General features: G+C 43.4%; 1 protein-coding gene across 1 annotated transcript; it reads right to left on the bottom strand.

Moving 5' to 3' along the window:
• Window positions 1-12582: 12582 nt before the first annotated feature.
• On the bottom strand, window positions 12583-15206 carry LOC123429799 (PLASMODESMATA CALLOSE-BINDING PROTEIN 2-like). Its single transcript, XM_045113788.1, has 3 exons — window positions 14963-15206; window positions 14809-14848; window positions 12583-12932 (listed from the first exon to the last, which is right to left on the bottom strand). Exons 1-3 carry the CDS (start codon window positions 15147-15149, stop codon window positions 12755-12757), a joined length of 405 nt encoding a protein of 134 aa, XP_044969723.1. The 5' UTR covers window positions 15150-15206; the 3' UTR covers window positions 12583-12754.
• Between the last annotated feature and the right edge of the window lie 3710 nt (window positions 15207-18916).

Raw genomic sequence — 18916 nt, 5'->3', positions numbered from 1 at the left:
GTGTTTTGTTCCACCTTTGTCGCCTTAGTTTCGGCTACCGGTGTTATGTTCCATAAATGAGCGCTCCTAACATGCTTGGGGTTGCTATGGGGACCCCCTAGATTCTCGTTTTGGGATAAAACTCGTCTCGCAAGGCCCAATATTGGTACTGTATTTGCCCAACATAATAATTCTGTTAATACTGAAAAACATAGGGCTTCATGAACCCGACGAGTAATTCAACATAATACATGGGGCACTGTTGATGGTGTTGGTCCCAAATAGAGCAACTTATTAACGCTGCCCAGGGCAACTCGGCGTCTGGCATGGTAACCATCGTTCATCCGTCGTGTCGTGATAACGAGATACGCGGTTCCTATCGGGATCGTCGACACGCTGGGAGGCCTTGCTGGACTTGTTTTACCTTTCTCAAGTGTCTTGTGCTCGGAATTCCTAGGATTCTTTGGGTTATCTCGAGGTTGAAGTTTTCCAATAGGAACCCGAGGAGATCACGGGTTTTCCCTGATCGAGGTTATTCCGTCGTAGCGTGTGGTAGTTTGTGATGGACTAGTTGGATCACCCTTGCAGGGTTAAGTCTATCGGAAAGCCCTGCCCGTGGTTATGTGGCAAACTTGGAAACTTTGTTTAACATCCGGTTCTAGATAACTTGAAGTTAACTTAACTAAAACTTGCCAACTGAGTGTGTTACCGTGACTGTCTCTTCTCGTGAGTTCTGTATCCAGAATAGGACACGATGGAGTTATGTCTGACATAAATAAGTGTTCAGGATCATTCATTTGATCATCAGTAGTTCACGTCCGCTATGCGTAGATCATCCCCCTCTTTTATTCTTGTACCATTAAGTTAGTCACCTCAAATAAATGCTGCTTAGTCACTTGCTGCAGCCTCACCACTTAACCATACCTCACCCATTAAGCTTTGCTAGTCTTGGTACCTTTTGAAATGAGATTGTTGAATCCCTATGGCTCACAGATTACTAAAACACCAGTTGCAGGTACAGGTAAAGAGTTACTTTGACGTGAGCGCTCTGATTGTGCTATTTGTAGTTTCTTCTTCTTCATCATCATCGATCTAGGATGGGTTCCAGGCCGGCATCCTGGGATAGCAAGGATGGTCGCCGTTCTTTTATCGTTTGTTTTCATCCGTAGTCGAACCCTACTCTTCTTTGTGATGACTGGACATTGTTGTATTGATGTGATCTTGATGTAGCTTGTGGCAGAGTGTAAGCCAATTCCATATACTCATCTATTATGTACATGTACTTGTAACAATTTCCATTCTTGCGAAACGACGAGATGCGTTTCTATCCCTGTCGAGGCCCTCGCGCCAAAATAAGGATAGGATCACATCTTGGACATTACAACAATATAGGTAAGTATTTCCCTCAGTAGAGAACCAAGGTTTATAAAAACAATATGAGTAACAAGCAACCCCTGTCTTCAGCGATTCCACACAATACAAACAAAGAATTCCACCCAATGCTGGCAAGAGGGTTGTCAATCCTCTTGTCTCGTTATTTGCAAGCAAGTAAGTAGTGTGGTTGGAAGTTGCAAAGTGAGAAATAAATAAAATGTAAATGAAGGCAGCGAGGAATTGTAGCGTTTGTAAACTTATAAGTGAATAGACCCGGTGGCCATAGTTTTTCCTAGTGGCATCTCTCATGAAAGCAAGCATACGGTGGGTAAACGAATTACTGTTGGGCCATTGATAGAAAAGCGCATAGTTATGCGATATTCACATCAATGATCATGTGTATATAGGCATCACGTCCATAAGAAAATAGGCCGACTCCTCCCTGCACTTATTACTATTATTCTACCCATCGTCCGCTATCCAGCATGCATCTAGAGTATTAAGTAAAATAGAGTAATCCTTGGAGAATGTTGACATGATGTACACAAAGATAATTCAATTAATATGAACTAACCCCATCATTTTATCCTTAGTGGCAACAATATAAAAACGTATATTGTCCCTTACTATGTCACTGGGATATAGAAATCCGTCAAATTGAACCCACTACAATGCATCCCTCTCACTCAAGAAAAGTCAATCTACTTGGCTAAAGGAAACCAATAGATCGGAGAGATTTATGAAGCTATAATGATCATGCACACAAGAATCATATTTAGAATTCAGAGAAGACTCAAATATTTATCATGAATAATCTGAACATCAGCCCACAAGTCATCGGATCCCAACAAATGCACTGCACAAAGGAATTACATTGGATAGATCAAAGAGAACATGCGATGATCATTGTATTGAATATCAATAGAGAGAGATAGTCGTATAGGTACTAACTACGGACCTGAAGTTCTATGGTGAACTACTCACACATCACCATGGGAGTAGCAAGGATGATGTAGAGGCCCTCTGTGATCGATCCCCTCTCTGACGGGGCACCAAAAAAGGGCTCCAGATGGATACACGATGGAATAGAGACTTGCGGTGGAAAAAAATAGTGTTTCGGGTTGCTCCCTTGGGTTTTTTGGTATATATGTGAATTTATAGGATGAAGATATACACCAGGAGGCAACCGAGGAGAGCATGAGTCAATAGGGCGCGCCCTAGGCCATGACCCCACCCCTTAGCTCGTGCTTCCCCCGCGAGGCTTCTGACCTCCTCCCGAGGATTCCTGGACTTTTTTTCCAGAAAAAATCATCAAAATGGTTTGTGGCAATTGGACTTCGTTTTGTACTGTAAACTTGAAAAGCCAAAGACACGCAGAAAATAGGAACTCGCACTTGGCACTGGTCAATAGGTTAGTGCTCAAACATTATATTAATTGGTATATAAACTCCCAAAAGTATCCTAGAATGAAAATATAATAGCATGGAACAATCAAAAATTATAGATACGTTGGAGACATATCACCTACCTAGACCCAATACCTTAATTTTTCCTTTGTCAACGTATGTGATATGGTTCAGATGAGATGGAGCGAGTTCAGAGTCCATCAAGAGGTTCTTGTCACCAGTCATGTGATTAGTGCATCCAATATCGAGGACCCACTCAGTAGCTTTGGGTGGTTTCTCGTGTAGACAAATTAGTACAACTTACAAACTCATATACTTCAGACTGAAGAATATGACTTATCAAATTTTTCACTTTTGAGGAATATCAATGAAGCAGTATATATGCAGTAATGTGAGGATGATACGAATGAGTGAGTCATTTCATCAGGATTAGCGTGCGTCCTTTCAATCATTTCCTCAATTCTCCAACAAATTCTTCAGACGTTTAGGTTTGTTTGGATACCTATCATGCATAAGAGATTAGTTCATTTTCTTCTACACCCACATGTGGACAGGTGGCAAAGAGTTCATCATTCTACATGCATCATATGTGAATTTAGCCATTGAAGCTAATGCACTTCGTTTCACAGTAGGGGCGTTAGAGTACTCAAATGAATATGCAGAGAAATTATTTGAGGATTTGTGAACATAATGATTTGAAGAATAATACACATATTCATGACCATTATATTTTCCCTATGAAACTGAAGCATTAGCACGAGCATGACCATATGAGGAATTTAGTCCATGTGAAGACTTTGGTCCACATGAGAAATTTGATCTGGGTTCCTTTTATTCATGGGTGATGTCATGAGGACATTCACTTAAGACTTTACATGCAGTTCTTGGGAACCCAGATTTTCCTCAAAGGGGAACCGTTCCTACAGTTAGTTCCAACATATCTAGCAAATACTTCACCATTCTGATTTTTAGCAGTTTATAGTTCGAATCAAATGACTCATCACAGGAATGCGAAGTTTCACACTTAAAACCATATAAAGTGGATGGGCCTATAGGAGGTCCTTTTGAATAAACTCATGAGGTTTTGGGATATTGCTCAGGTTTCCAGTAGGATCCATGAGCATTCAACTTCCTTTCAAATGCAATACCCTCTTTCCTCGGGTTCAGGTTCAGAATCTGCCTTTTGAGCACATCGCAAAGGGTTTGCTGCCCTTTGATACTTTTGTACATGCTTGTCACATACAATTCCTTCAACCCAGAATTCTCGTCAGTGAAACTTGTGGTTTCCTCAGTTGAGGAATTTGTGACCACATATATAGTTGAAGAATTTGCAGCAACAAAAGCATTCGAACTTTTAGGTGAAGAATTAGCAGTTTCACATTCGATGCATTTCAAACAAGATGGAATGAATTCTTCCTGAGCGGAACTCATCTGTAGAGAAAGAAAAGAATCATTTTCCCTTCAAAGATCATCATGAAAACCATTAGTTTCTCAAGATTTTGCTTTCTTTGAAGAAATTCATAGGAAATCTTTTCATGATGAGATAAGAGAGTTTCATGACCACTTTGAAGGTTATCATACTTGGACTGAAGACGTTGAAAATCATTAGTCGGAGTTTGAGTCCGATCCATTTCCTCATTCAACACGTCATTGTTTTTGTATAAAAATTTTTGAAGCTTTTCAATATCGTTATGTTCCTTAGTGGCAATATTAGCAAGTTTGGAGTAACTAGGTTTCTGATAATCATGAGGTTCATCCTCACTTGAGTCAGAAGAGCAAGCATGTTTGAGTACCTTGGCACCTTTTGCCATGAAGCAATAGGTGGGAACGGAGTCTTCGTCGCGGTCATCAGTGTCATTGATGTTATCATTTTCTTTAATGTTGAATATGGACTTGCTAACGAATGCGATAGCAAGAGATGGGCTTGCCACACCAGAGTCTGACTCCTACTCAGATTTGTGCTCTTCCCTGTATTCCTCATATTCTTCTTGAGAAACCATTTCCTTACCAGCAAGTGCCCGAGCCTTTTTGGAATTGTTCTTCTTGTGCGCCGAGGACTTTGAAGATAAGGACTTCAAAGATTTATTATTTTTCTTTAAGTCATCAGAACTATCATCCTTGTATTTCTTCTTCTTTGATTCCTTCTCCCAGCAAGGGCAATCAACAATGTAGTGGCCGGACTTCTTGCATTTGTGGCAAGTTCTTTTCTTGCAGTCTTGTGATGATTTATTCACATCACTTTTTGAAGATTTTCGAAACTGACATCTTGTGGAAAACTTCTGGAATTTTCTCACGAGCAATGCTAGCTCCTGACCAAGTTCTTCAGGATCAGCAAGACTGCAGCTAGATTCTTCGTCTTCAGGTGAGGAAATTTCCTTTGCCTTCACTGCACGAGATCTTCCATAGCTTGGACCATAGAGGTCTCTTTTCTCAACTTGTTTGAATTCATGAGTATTGAGCCTCTCAAGAATATCATCGGGATCTAGTGACTTGTAGTATCGACACTCTTGAATCATCATAGCAAGTGTATCAAATGAGGAATCAAGAGATATGAACAGTTTCTTCGCCACCTCATGGTCGGTGATGTTAGTGGCACCAAGAGTGTGGAGCTCATTGGAGATATCAGTGAGGCGATCAAAGATTTGGTAGACATTTATGATGTCGATACTTTTAAAGCAGTTGAAGAGATTGCAAAGAACATCAACTCGGGAGTCATGTTGAGTTGAGACTCCTTCGTTTACTTTGGACAGCCTGTCCCAGATGAGCTTCATAGTTTCCACAGCACCCACTCTGCCATACCGACCTTTGCTCAGATGGACAGAGATTATATTCTTTGCTTGAAAGTTGAGCTACTTGAATTTCTTCACATCGGCAGCGGTGACAGTGGAAGTGACAAAGGGAACACCATTCTCCACAATATACCACAGATCATTGTCAATTGCTTCAAGATGCATGCGCATCTTGTTCTTCTAGCAAGGGTAGTCTATCCCATCAAAGCTAGGGCAACCCGTACAGACCTTGATGATACCTGCAGTCGACATAACTAAAACTCCAGGTGGTTAAACCAAAATCAGATGGAACAAGGGAGTAACTTGCTCTGATGCCAATTGAAAGTGTGTTATATCAACTTGACGGGGTGAATACGCGACTTTTACAATTTTGTCACTAGGGAATTTCTAGTTGAGGAATTTGCTAAGTGATGAAAAAACTAGCAGCAGAATAAGTAATCAAGTGCATACATGGTTGGGTAGTAGCATAGTCATCACGATGAAACGAAACATACAAAGAGCACAAGTATCTTGTAAACAGGATAAATGGGTGAAGAACAAGGTGACTGAAGAATTTGGATTGAGGAAATTGATGGATCGCTAGAAGGGATGTCTAGGGGGTTGTCGATGAAGGATCGACACCTATGGGGGCCTCAATGGTCCCCTTTTTGCTGGTTTGGCGGGGAGAGGGGTCGTGGCAAGAGCAGAACCAACAGTGAGGGGCCACCAAGGTCTTTTTACCCAGGTTCGGGCCGCGTAATGTGTAAAATCCTACTCCTGCATGCGTTTAGTTATTCGTTTTGGGTTACTATAGATCTATCCCCTTTACATCCTTTCGATTGGTTAAAAAGCACAAGTCCCTACTACTGAGCCTCGGGCCTCCTTTCATAGGCGAAGGGGTCACCATAGTGGATCAGTGGGTGAACGGTGGGTCCACGATTGAAACAGCGCCGACCGACAGTTACAATGTTACTGCCTTGTCAGAGGTGCATTAAATGCTTCGATATACTTCCATGACCTCGTCGGGGGGGTTGGACACGTACCCGCATGTGGCAACTTCGGGGTATTGCGCTGGCGTGCGGGCGGACGCGTGGTTCATGCATCGTCGGCGGCGTGTTCGTCGGTGGAGGCGTCCGCAGGTCGCGAGGGCGCCTTGGGCCTCCGCCTCTCCTAGGACCTTCTCTTTCTTCCTGGTAGGGTTACCTTGCCGGTGCTCTTCTTGTTCCTCTCGGCAGGGAGGCGATGGCCTGCCGAGGCCTTGTCAGCATTCCCGACAAGGGTGTCTTGCCGGGGCTCAGTCCTTCTTCCACGGCTGGAGGGTCTCGCTGCGACATTGTCTATCTCCCCGGCAGGGAGCTCCTGCCGTTGTCTCTTCTTCCTTCCTAACAGGCAAGTGCTTGCCGGGGCTTGCAATCTGCACTTGGTAGCTCCTGAGTCTTGCTTTCGCCTTAAGCCCCAGCGACGCGCCTTGCCGCTGTGGAGGGGATGCCGGTGTTCGTGCACTAGTCCGGGGCACTGGAGACCCCAGTCTTTAGTGCATCGACACGAGCCCCAGGGCCTGGGCCACACACGCATGCGAGGCGTTGTTGGGCCAGGCCCAAAGTGGTGCGTTGACTCACGGGCGCCGGGCTTATCGGAATCGAGCCGTTACAGGCTTTCTTTCCCCACGTCGTGCATTGAACGCGCCAAGTGGGAGGGTGCATGGCGTGCGCATGATGGCCTCTTTATTCCCTGAAAATGCCTCTGCCACGTGTAGGACTGATACGTCTCCAACGTATCTATAATTTTTCATCGTTCCATGCTATTATATTATCAACTTTGGATGTTTTATATGCATGAATATGCTATTTTATATTATTTTTGGGACTAGCCTATTGACCTAGAGCCCAGTGCCAGTTTCTGATTTTTCCTTGTTTTTGACCTTTTTCAGATAGGAATATCAAACAGAGTCCAAACGGAATAAAACTTTCGTCGTGATTTTTTATGAAAAATATAAAAAATACTAGAAGAAAAATATACCGGAGAGGAGTCTCGAGGAAGCCACGAGCCAGGGAGGTGCACCCATCCCCCTAGGCGCGCCTCGGGGGCTCGTGACTCCCTCGTGGGTCCCCCTGACTTGTTCTCGATGCCATCTGGTCTTATAAATACAGAAACCTCTAGAAATAAACCTGGATCAGGAGTTCTGCCGCCGCAAGCCTCTGTAGCCACCAAAAACCAATCGGGAGCCCGTTCCGGCACCCTGCCGGAGGGGGAATCCATCTCCGGTGGCCATCTTCATCATCCCGGTGATCTCCATGACGAGGAGGGAGTAGTTCTCCCTCGAGGCTGAGGGTATGTACCAGTAGCTATGTGTTTGATCTCTCTCTCTCTCTCTTGTGTTCTTGAGATGTCTTGATCTCGATGTACCGCGGGCTTTGCTAATATAGTTGGATCTTATGATGTTCTTCCCCCTCTCCCTTCTTGTAATGAATTGAGTTTTCCCTTTGAAGTTATCTTATCGGATTGAGTCTTTAAGTAATTGAAAACACTTGATGTATGTCTTGCACGTGTCTATCTGTGGTGACAATAGGATATTCATGTGAGTACTTGATGTATGTTTTGGTGATCAACTTGCGAGTTTCATGACATTCGGAATCTATGCATAGAGGTTGTCACACGTTTTATTCTTGACTCTCCGGTAGAAACTTTGGGGCACTCTTTGAAGTTCTATGTGTTGGTTGAATAGATGATTATGAGATTGTGTGATGCATATTGTATAATCATGCCCACGAATACTTGAGGTGACAATGGAGTATCTAGGTGACATTAGGGTCTTGGTTGATGTGTGTCTTAAGGTGTTATTCTAGTACGAACTCTAGGATAGATTGAACGGAAAGAATAGCTTCGTGTTATTTTACTACGGACTCTTGAATAGATCGATCAGAAAGAATAACTTTGTGGTGGTTTCGTACCCGACAATAATCTCTTCGTTTGTTCTCCGCTATTAGTGACTTTGGAGTGACTCTTTGTTGCATGTTGATGGGTAGTTATATGATCCAATTATGTTATCATTGTTGAGAGAACTTCACTAGTGAAAGTATGAACCCTAGGCCTTGTTTCCACGCATTGCAATACCGTTCGTGCTCACTTTTATTATTAATTACCTTGCTGCTTTTATAATTTCAGATTACAAAAACCTATATCTACTATCCATATTGCACTTGTATCACCATCTCTACGCCGAACTAGTGCACCTATACAATTTACCATTGTATTGGGTGTGTTGGGGACACAAGAGACTCTTTGTTATTTGGTTGCAGGGTTGTTTGAGAGAGACCATCTTCATCCTATGCCTCCCACGGATTGATAAACCTTAGGTCACCCACTTGAGGGAAAATTGCTACTGTCCTACAAACCTCTGCACTTGGAGGCCCAACAACGTCTACAAGGAGAATGTTGAATACTAGACATCAAGGTTATGCGCAGGGGCGGTCGGGCAAGTGGCGATCGTGGCCTCAAAAGCCACGGGCGTGGATGGGCTCGCCCCTGCATGCATTGGTGCATCAAGGCGGTTCCATGTTTTGCTCGTGACTTGAGGGCGATTGGGCAAGAGGGGCAATGGCTTCTTGAGCGAGGAGGGTGGCCTCCGAGCTTTGCCCTATAAATTAGGGTGTTTGTGCGGAGGTTTTGCCCATCCATCTCACTCTCGAAGTCTTCAGCGCCTCTCTCCTTGCCCTCTCTTCATTCTTGCAGATATGCCGGTGGCACCCACCCCTAACCATGGTAGGGGACGGGGCGGGCCTCCGTCGGCCGCCAGGATCCCGCTCGGATCATGCCACAGCTTCAGGAGCAGCAGCCAGTGGCAGCCCCGTTGACCGTGGCGGGAGAGGCTCGAGGGGCCGAGAACGCTGGGGTCATGGCCGAGGGAGGCGGAGTGCTACATTGCCTCCTTGCCAATGAGGTTTTTGCCGGTGGCCTTTGGCCACTCTGGAAGAAAGAGGCACACTGGGGTGTAACACTTTCTTATATCTTTTGGGGCCTCGGACGCGTCCTCGACAACCATGCAGCACTCTGGAGATGTGCGTCGGTCGGAGTAAGCGTCGGAGGCCTGGTCAAAGCCCCCATGTCACGCCCTCGACAGCAACGCGGCATTCCACGGAGGTGTGTTGGCCGGGCGATGCAAAGCTCGGGGCTTCCGCTCCTTCCACCTGCGCTCGCATAACACCTATGGAGGCGCTATGAGCTCTCGCGCGGGCACAGCAGCCACTGCTTCCTCCCACTCAGGGAAAATGAAGTGGCGAACTGGGATCCGTGGAGCCGACGAGCGGCTCGTCGGATCGGGGCGGCGCTGACACCGACCTACTTCCAGCGATCCCCCTACCTAGCGCGCCAAAGATGTCGGTGAAGGATCGACACCTATGTGGCCCTCAACGATCCCCTTTTTACCCAGGTTCGGGCCCGGCAAGGTCTTTTTACCCAGGTTCGGGCCGCGTGATGCGTAAAACCCTACTCCTGCATGCGTTTAGTTATTCGTTTTGTGTTACTGTAGATCTATCCCCTTTTACAGCCTTTCGATTGGTCAAAAAGCCAAAAGTCCCTACTACTGAGCATCGGGCCAACTTTTATAGGCGAAGGGGTCACCCTAGTGGCTCAGTGGGTGAACGGTGGGTTCACGAGTGAAACATCGTCGACCAACAGTTATAGTGTTACTGCCTTGTCAGTGGTGCATTAAATGCTTCCACAGACTTCCCTGACCTCGTCAGGGGGATGGACACGTACCTACACCTGGCAACTTCGGGGTGTTGCGCTGGCATGCGGAGGGACGCGTGGTTCATGCATCATCGACGGCATGTTCGTCGGTGGAGGCGTCCGCGGGTCGTGAGGGCGCCTTGGGCCCACACCTCTCCTCGGGCCTTCTCTTTGTTCCTGGCAGGGTTACCTTGCCGGGGCTCTTCTTATTCCTATCGGCACGGAGGCGATGGCCTTCCGAGGCCTTGTCAGCCTTCCCAGCAAGGGTGGCTTGCCGGGGCTCAGTCCTTCTTCCACGGCGGGAGGGTCTCGCCGTGGCATTGTCTATCTCCCCGGCAGGGAGCTCCTGTCGGGGTCTCTTCTTCCTTCCCAACAAGCGAGTGCTTGTCGGGGCTTGCAATCTGCACTTCGTAGCTCCTGAGTCTTGCTTTCGCCTTAAGCCCCAGCGACGCACCTTGCCGCTGTGGAGGGGCTGCCGGTGTCCACACACTAGTACGGTGCACTCGAGACCCCAGTCTTTAGTGCACCGACAGGGGTGAATAGACTACTAGACAAATTAAAACCTAGCCTTTTCCCAATTTTGGTTGTTGGTACATTTTAGCAGTTATAGCAATTCAGACACACCCAACATGCAAGTCCACGAGTATAGCAGCTGAAAGTAAAGACATGCACATGTAAAGTAAGAAGTAGAGTTTAGGAAGATCAAACGCAAATACGGACACGGTGATTTTTCGCATGGTTCCGATAGGTGGTGCTATTGTATGTCCACATTGATAGAGAGTTCAACACACGGAGGGTAACGACCGCGTGAGTCCATGGAGGGCTCAATGCACGAAGGGTCCACGGAGAAGCAACCTTGTCTATTCCATCACGGCTTACGTCCATGAAGGACTAGCCTCACTCGGGGTAGATCTTCATGAAGTAGGTGATCTCCTTGCATGTACAAACTTCTTGGTTAAACACCACAACACGAAGTAGGAGGCTCCCAAGAGACACCTAAACAATCTAGGAGACACCACTCTCCAAAAGGTAATAGACGAGGTAGTATGATGAACTCCTTGCTCTTGTGCTTAAAAGATAGTCTCCTCAACATTCAATGACTCTCTCATAGATTTGGCTTGGGTAGAATAGATTTATTCGGTGGAAAGCAATTTGGGGAGGCTAGAAATCAAGATTCAAATGGTAGGAATGGAATATCTTGACCTCAACACATGAGTAGGTGGCTCTCTCTCAGAAAAATGGATATGACAAGTGTATGTGTGTTCTAAGTGCTTCCTCTACGAACGAGAGGTGGTGGAGGGGCATATATAGGCATATCCAAAAGCCCAACCGTTACAACATGATTGCCCAACTCGGTGAAACTGAAGTAAAACTCGGTGTCACCCACTAGTGCAAAATGTGGCAACTTTTGTATTTTCGGTGAGACCGGTATAAAAACCTCGGTGGTACCGATATGGGTGTCCTAGGCAGTATCCAAATCTCGGTGAGACCAATTTTCGGAACTCAGAAATTCCGGTTCCTGAAAATGGCTAACCAAAAAGTTGGTCACTGATTTTTGTGGCATCGAATGGAATGTTGGTGGCACCGAGATGCTAAATTTTTGGCATAGGTTCTGTCTGTGATGGAAATCGGTATTGCCAAGTGGGAAATGTTGGTGGCAATGATAAAGTTGTATAGTAGACATTAGGGTTTGCCAATGCGACCCGATCTCCCCGCTCTTATTCAACCTAGCGGTTTATGCCCTTGCCTCCATTCTTGATAAACACTACAAGAAATATGTCAACCTGTGACCTTCAATATTGGTCACTAAGTGGTCGTTGTTTTCCACTTGTGACCTTTTTGTGACTAAAATGGGTTGGTCAAAAGTTGACCGTCTCTAATGAACTATAACGACTTTTCTTCTGGAATGGTCGTAGACATTTACGACCAAAAGAAAAGGTCGTTGGTTCTACACCTATTGTTTTGGTCACTGGCTGTCCGTCGAGGCCACGTCGGATCCCACGTGGCAAGTTGACGTGGCAAAGTTACGACCAATTGAATTGGTCGTTGATCAGAATCAGCCCGGTCCAGTTCAGTGTTTTACATGGGTCAAGCCCAACAATTCAGACTTTTTATATTTATTTTTTTAATTTTGGTCAGCTGCATGGGCCAGGCCCAACATTTTAGCCTTTTTTATTGTTGGGTCATGTCCTTTTTGTGTGAACAATTTCATTTTCTTTTTTTTATTAAATGGGTCCAGTAGTTAGATGGGTCTGAGTTGTTAGGTTCTCGTAACTAGGTCCCATCTGTCATGTTCTGGTAAGCGGGTCCCATCTATCAGGCTCATATTCTTCATATTCAACCAGTATTTAAATTGGCAAACACAAAACACACACATGATACTTCAAATAAGAGCAAGAAGATCATGTAATACAATGCCAATCATAGTAACAAGCTCTATTCGTGCCAATACATATGACCATGTTTAATACAGTACTCCCTAGGCGTTGCTGCTTCTCCTCAGCACCCAGGCCTTCTCCTTGTCGCCCACGCACTGCTGCGGATTCTCTCAGGCGGAGCTGATCCAACCCAGCCCCAACCCCAACGGTGTTGTTCCAGCACCTGCCCGAGCCCGAGGTGCACCAGCCCCAGCCCGAGGCAGTCGCATATTTGTGCTTGTCTAGGCATGGCCCTTATCCTACAAATCCAATTCGGAAGCACACTTGTAATAAGTTTTCAAAAAATAAGCAGTTAATTGAATATAGTAGTAAAATACAATAGCAGTAAACATGATCAATTCATTACAAACTCAGCAGGAGCAAAACATTAAGAATTTGCACTACTATTCATAATTTGCACTAGTATTTTACTTCTAAAGTTAACTGGTTTTTGTTGAGCAACACTGAATTGCTAATCATGTCACTCCCTCTTTAAAAAATGGATTAGTAAAATTAAAGGAACACTGATAGTAAACATAGTTTTTAGCCAACACTTGCTATACTCCACGAGTATAAACATGATTTTCATTAACTGGAAAAGTTTCAGTTAATTAACAAGAAAGGTTTTAGTTAATTTTGTTGTGTAGCAAATCAAGGTTAATTAATTTTTTAATATGCTCCGAGGATCAAGCACTTAATTTACTCCAGGAGTACATCTGCATAGCCAATTAATTGAGCATATAATAGCTATTAAAGGGAGCGACTCAACTTAAGCTAAGGTTTATTTTAATTTCAACTAATAGAATAGTTTTAGTTAATGGAAAATTTTCATTTAATTTTAATTAAAGTAATAGTTCCATTTAGTTTTAATTAAAGCAAAGGTTTTAGTTTTTTAAAGTGGTTAATTATCTTGAAAATTTTCATTTAGTGTGTTCACACAAGAAGTGAGCAAACAAACAGTAAGAGTACATGTGGAGAACAAACAAGTGTGTGTGTGTGTGTGTGTGTTTGTGTTCAAGGAAATACTCCAAGAATGCAGAGTAAGAACTACTCGATGAACAACAAATGTTCAAACAAACAACAATAAATATCATGAACATGAAAATAATAATAAGAAGAAAAATGATATTTGGTTCCAACAATAGGAATTATTCCTAATGGAGCACTACTCACATTTCTCCTCACTACTCACATTGTTCACTTTCAAAATTATTCCTAGCAGAGCACTACTCACATTAACATTACTCATCCGTCAATGTAAAATATAAGATGGTGCGGTAAATAACAAATTGAATGTCATTGTAAGTATGAACTATCTTACAGTGTGGCCCAAATGTAGGTGTGGCCTATAAAAAGATCTATTGCTGCAGAAATGATATAATAACTTGTGATTATTTTGTAGTTACGTATCAAGGAGACTCGAGCCCCTCCACAAATATACAACGTCCTAAGGTCCTTTACATTTGCAAACCTATATGCTTAAAGAGTCCATGTAATTATTATTTTCAGAAACATTATTGGGAGAATTTTTTTTCAAGTTGTTCAACAAAGACGTGAACAAGTTTTGACAACACAAAACTTAGAGACAATATTACCGCCGATAATAAGGGGTGGATGCTGATCTGATTTCTGCACATAAAAGACATGATGAACTAATAATGGGTGAACGATGATTTGGTTTCTAAGCACGAGCTCGCGCGGCCACCATGTTTGGCGCATAATGTGTGTGTATTTGGCCTGGAGCATCTACCAACTAAAACTACTAGCTCGACTGCAAAGGCGTCTTGTGAGGCCGGCCAAAAGCATGGTAACGAGTGACGGTGTACTTCTGGACAGAGTTGTAATTAAGACTAAAGATATGTGCATGTGACACCTCATTTCGTAATAAATATTTGGGATTGCAGTCTGGTAGCTACTAGTAAATGGGCGAAACGCTAGCTGTAAATGGATGCATTTTCTGGGGGTGTAGCGATGAAGCTGAAAGAAAACCGAAATATTACTCAATGTTCAACAACCCTCCTCCTACATCTTACTAGTTCTTGGATGTCGTTGTCTATTTTGTGAAGGAAAATAGAGAGGAAGATGAACTCTGCGAAACGGTGTAGCAGATCAGCAACGAGGTGCATTGCATTATACCTTGGGGTTGCAGTTGCAGGGTACTTGCAGCCATTAGCGCCTGCAAGAAAAGTAGAAAACGAAGCATCATCAGAAATCTAGAATTGTGCGATTGAGGTTAAACGAGGGAGGAAATGACGAGTGAATGGATGAGCAGGTGGGTATATGTATGTACATGGGTCGACGGAGGAGAGGACGGCGGTGCCGGAGAAAACGCAGTTGAGCGGCTTTTGGCCGCTGCGCTGGTGGAAGTTGTTGACGGTGTAGGAGTAGTGCGCCCTGACGTTGTCCGGGGCGAAGCAGGCAGCGCTGGGCTGGATGGGTACGCAGTCGGCGTTGCTGCCGCACGCGTAGTCCAGCATCCTCTACAGCGCCGCGTCCGGCAGGTCCGCGCGGCACACGCACCACGCGTCCAAGCCCCATCTGCTCCGGCGCTGGAAGGGACGGATGCGGAGGTACGGTTAAAAATATACACTAAAAACAATAATAAATTAGTTATTATTATATTTCTTTGTTCATGATAATTGTTTATTATCCACGTTATAATTACTAGTAAAATGGTCCGTGCGTTGCCACGGAAAAAAAATATAATCTTCAATGATGATGACCACATTATGTTCATATATCATCGCTTGATTTTAAAATTTTATGCAATAATGCAATAAAAATGTTTCTTCTTTTAAATTTATTCACAAGTTTAAGCAATCTTTACATTTTTAAAAAATATATATCATGGTTGTCAAAAATCTTGGTAACTCAAAGGTTTATTCTGAATTTCAATCAAAAAAATTAAAAAACATACAATAATAATTCGATCCATCCAACAGTTAATTCTTCAAAATTCACACAGTTATATTGTCACAAAGATTTAGAAGCATTAATGTTTAACTACATACATTAGATCTTTCGTGAATAATTTCACAAATATGGGAACAATTTTAAAATTGAGAACATTTTAAACAATTTACAAACATTTACTAAAAATCATGAATATTTTTTATTTTTCGAACGGGTTTAAATATTTTCTTTTGAATTGGCGACCAATTCAAAAAAAGGCGAACATAATTTTTTATGTTGGAGGATTTTATTTTAAATTCACAAACATTTTTGGAAATGCATGAAGTTTTTCTAAATAAGCAAACATTTTTATAAATCAGTAATATATTTATTAAATTCATGGACATTGTTATAAATCAGTAATATATTTATTAAATTCATGAACATTATGTTTTCGTCAGCATTTTATTTCAAAATTCCTATTTTTTAATATGCAAAAGTTTATGTAATTCTAAATTATTTAAATTAGAAATAAACAAAAATGGAATGGAAAATTTTAAATAAAAAAAGAAACTATCAAAACAGGCATTAGCTATTTTTAAAATTTTAGGACATTTCTTAAATGCATTAACATATTTTCAATTAGAAAGCATTTTGTTAAATGCCTTTAATAATTTTGAATACATGGAATTGTATTTGAAATCATGGACTTTTCTTATTGTATAAATATTTTTCTAAAATTGCAACATTTTTATTGTATATGCGAGCATTATATACAAAACTCCGAGCAGTTTTTGAAGTCACAAACATTTTATTTTTTAAATATGTTGATTTATAATTTTCAGTTTATTAAAAATTTAAAGATTATTTGAAGTTCTAAATTGTTTAAAATAAAAAATAAAACGAAACTGAAAATAAATAAATAAACGGAACTAAAAGCAGGCGCCTGTGCATGGGCCGGCCCATACGGTGTGCTCGATATTCTCCTAGCGTGCAGAGCGTAATATAGGAGGTTTTTACATGGGCCGGCCCAGTCCAAGATTTTTTTGCTTTGTGAAACGTTTTCTATTATTTACCGCTGGCATGGTGGGTAATGTATGCAAACTTTAAGGGTAATTTCTATGACGGACGACCAGAAACCATATTTGCTTTATTATTAGAGAGAGATATTGATTGAAAACTTAAATACATGTGTGGATACATAAACAACACACTGTCCCTATTGAGCCTCTAATTGACTAGCTCGTTGATCAAAGATGGTCAAGGTTTCCTGGCCATAGACAAGTGTTGTCACTTGATAACGGGATCGCATCATTAGGAGAATGATGTGATGGACAAGACCCAAACTATAAACATAGCATATGATCGTGTCAATTTATTGCTAATGTTTTCTGCATGTCAATGTATCTGTTCCTATGACCATGAGATCATACAACTCCCGGACACCGGAGGAATACCTTGTGTGTATCAAACATCGCAATGGTATTGGGTGACTATAAAGATGCTCTATAGGTATCTCCAAAAGTGTTTGTTGGGTTGGCATGGATCAAGACTGGGATTTGTCACTCCGCGTGACGGAGAGGTATCTCGAGGCCCCACTCGGTAATACAACATCACAAACAAGCCTTGCAAGCAATGTGACTAAAGAGATAGCCACGGGATCTTGTCTTACGGAACGAGTAAAGAGACTTGCCGGTAACGGGATTGAACTAGGTAGGGAGATACCGACGATCGAATCTCGGGCAAGTAACATACCAAAGGACAAAGGGAACAGCATACGGGATAACTGAATCCTTGACATAGAGGTTCAACCGATAGAGATATTCTTAGAATATGTAGGAGCCAATATGGACATCCAGGTCCCGCTATTGGTTATTGACCGGGGAGTGTCTCAGGTCAGGTCTGCATAGTTCTCGAATCCGCAGGGTCTGCACACTTAAGGTTCAGTGACGTTTCAGTATTATTGAGTTATGTGTGTTTGGTAACCGAAAGTTGTTCGGAGTCCCGAATGAGATGTCGGACATCACGAGGAGCTTCAGAATGGTCCGGAGGTAAATATTGATATATAGGAAAGTGGTTTTTGAACTTCGGAAAAGTTTTGGGCATTTTCGACAATGTACCGGGAGTGACGAATGGGTTCCGGGGGTCCACCAGGAGGGCCCACCCACCCCGAAAGGTCTCATGGGTTGTGGGAGGACGTGGACGAGCCCTTAGTGGGCTGGCCGAAGCCTCCACTAAAGCTCAAGCCGGATTGGAGGTGGGAAGGAAAGAAACCCAAAGGTGGAAAAGGTGGAAAGGGTTTCCAAGTGGAGAGGAGGAATCCTACTCCTAGTAGGATTGGAGTAGGACTCCTCCACCTCCAATTTCGGCCAAACCTTGAGGGTTTGTGGCTGCCTCCTCCCCTCCCTCCCTCCTATATATACTAGAGGTTTTAGAGATGAGGGCTAACCCTAATTACTACGTGCTCCCTCTACTTCTCTGTAGATTTGTTTCTCCTCTAGTCTAGTTCGGCGGTGCTTAGGCGAAGCCCTGCTGGACTAGTTCACCACCACCACCACCACACCGCCGTGTTGGAGAACTCATCTACCTCTCCGCCCTCTTGCTGGATCAAGAAGGCGGGGATCGTCATCGAACTGTACGTGTGCTGAATGTGGAGGTGTCGTCCGTTCGGCACTAGATCGGGATGGATCGTGATGGGATCGTGATGAGATCGCGGGACGGGCTGCGATTTGGATCGCGAAGATGTTTCACTACATCAACCGCGTTATATACGCTTCCGCTTAGCAATCTACAAGGTTATGTAGATTCATTCTTCCCTCTTGTAGATGATCATCACCATGGATAGGTATTGCGTGTGCGTAGGAAATTTTTTGTTTCCCATGCAACGTTCCCAACAGTGGCACCATGAGCTAGGTTCATGCGTAGATGATATCTCGAGTAGAACACAAAAGAGTTTGTGGGCGTTGATGTTCAATTTGCTGCCCTCCTTAGTCTTTTCTTGATTCGACGGTATTGTTGGATTGAAATGGCCCGGACCAACTTTACTCGTACGCTTACGAGAGACCGGTTTCATCGACTGACATGCAACTTGTTGCATAAAGATGACTGGCGGGTGTCTGTTTCTTCAACTTTAGTTGAATTGGATTTGACCGAGACAGTCCTTGGAGAAGGTTGTAATGCCCCAGATGTAACCGTTGCTATTTTGGGAACCTTTCCTATTTTGGAACCATGTTTCCATGCTATAAGAGTTATCATTTCATGTGGTTTGTATTGTGTCTCCATCTTGCATCATGGCATTCATTGCATTCATGGCAATCCCTTTGTGTTGATGTTGTTTGATCCTTTATGAGTG

This window comes from Hordeum vulgare, chromosome 2H (genome assembly GCF_904849725.1).
Source record: "Hordeum vulgare subsp. vulgare chromosome 2H, MorexV3_pseudomolecules_assembly, whole genome shotgun sequence".
NCBI classification, from domain to species: domain Eukaryota; kingdom Viridiplantae; phylum Streptophyta; class Magnoliopsida; order Poales; family Poaceae; genus Hordeum; species Hordeum vulgare.
The sequence above is the reverse complement of the archived record's forward strand: the minus strand, read 5'-3'. Positions and strand labels throughout refer to the sequence as shown.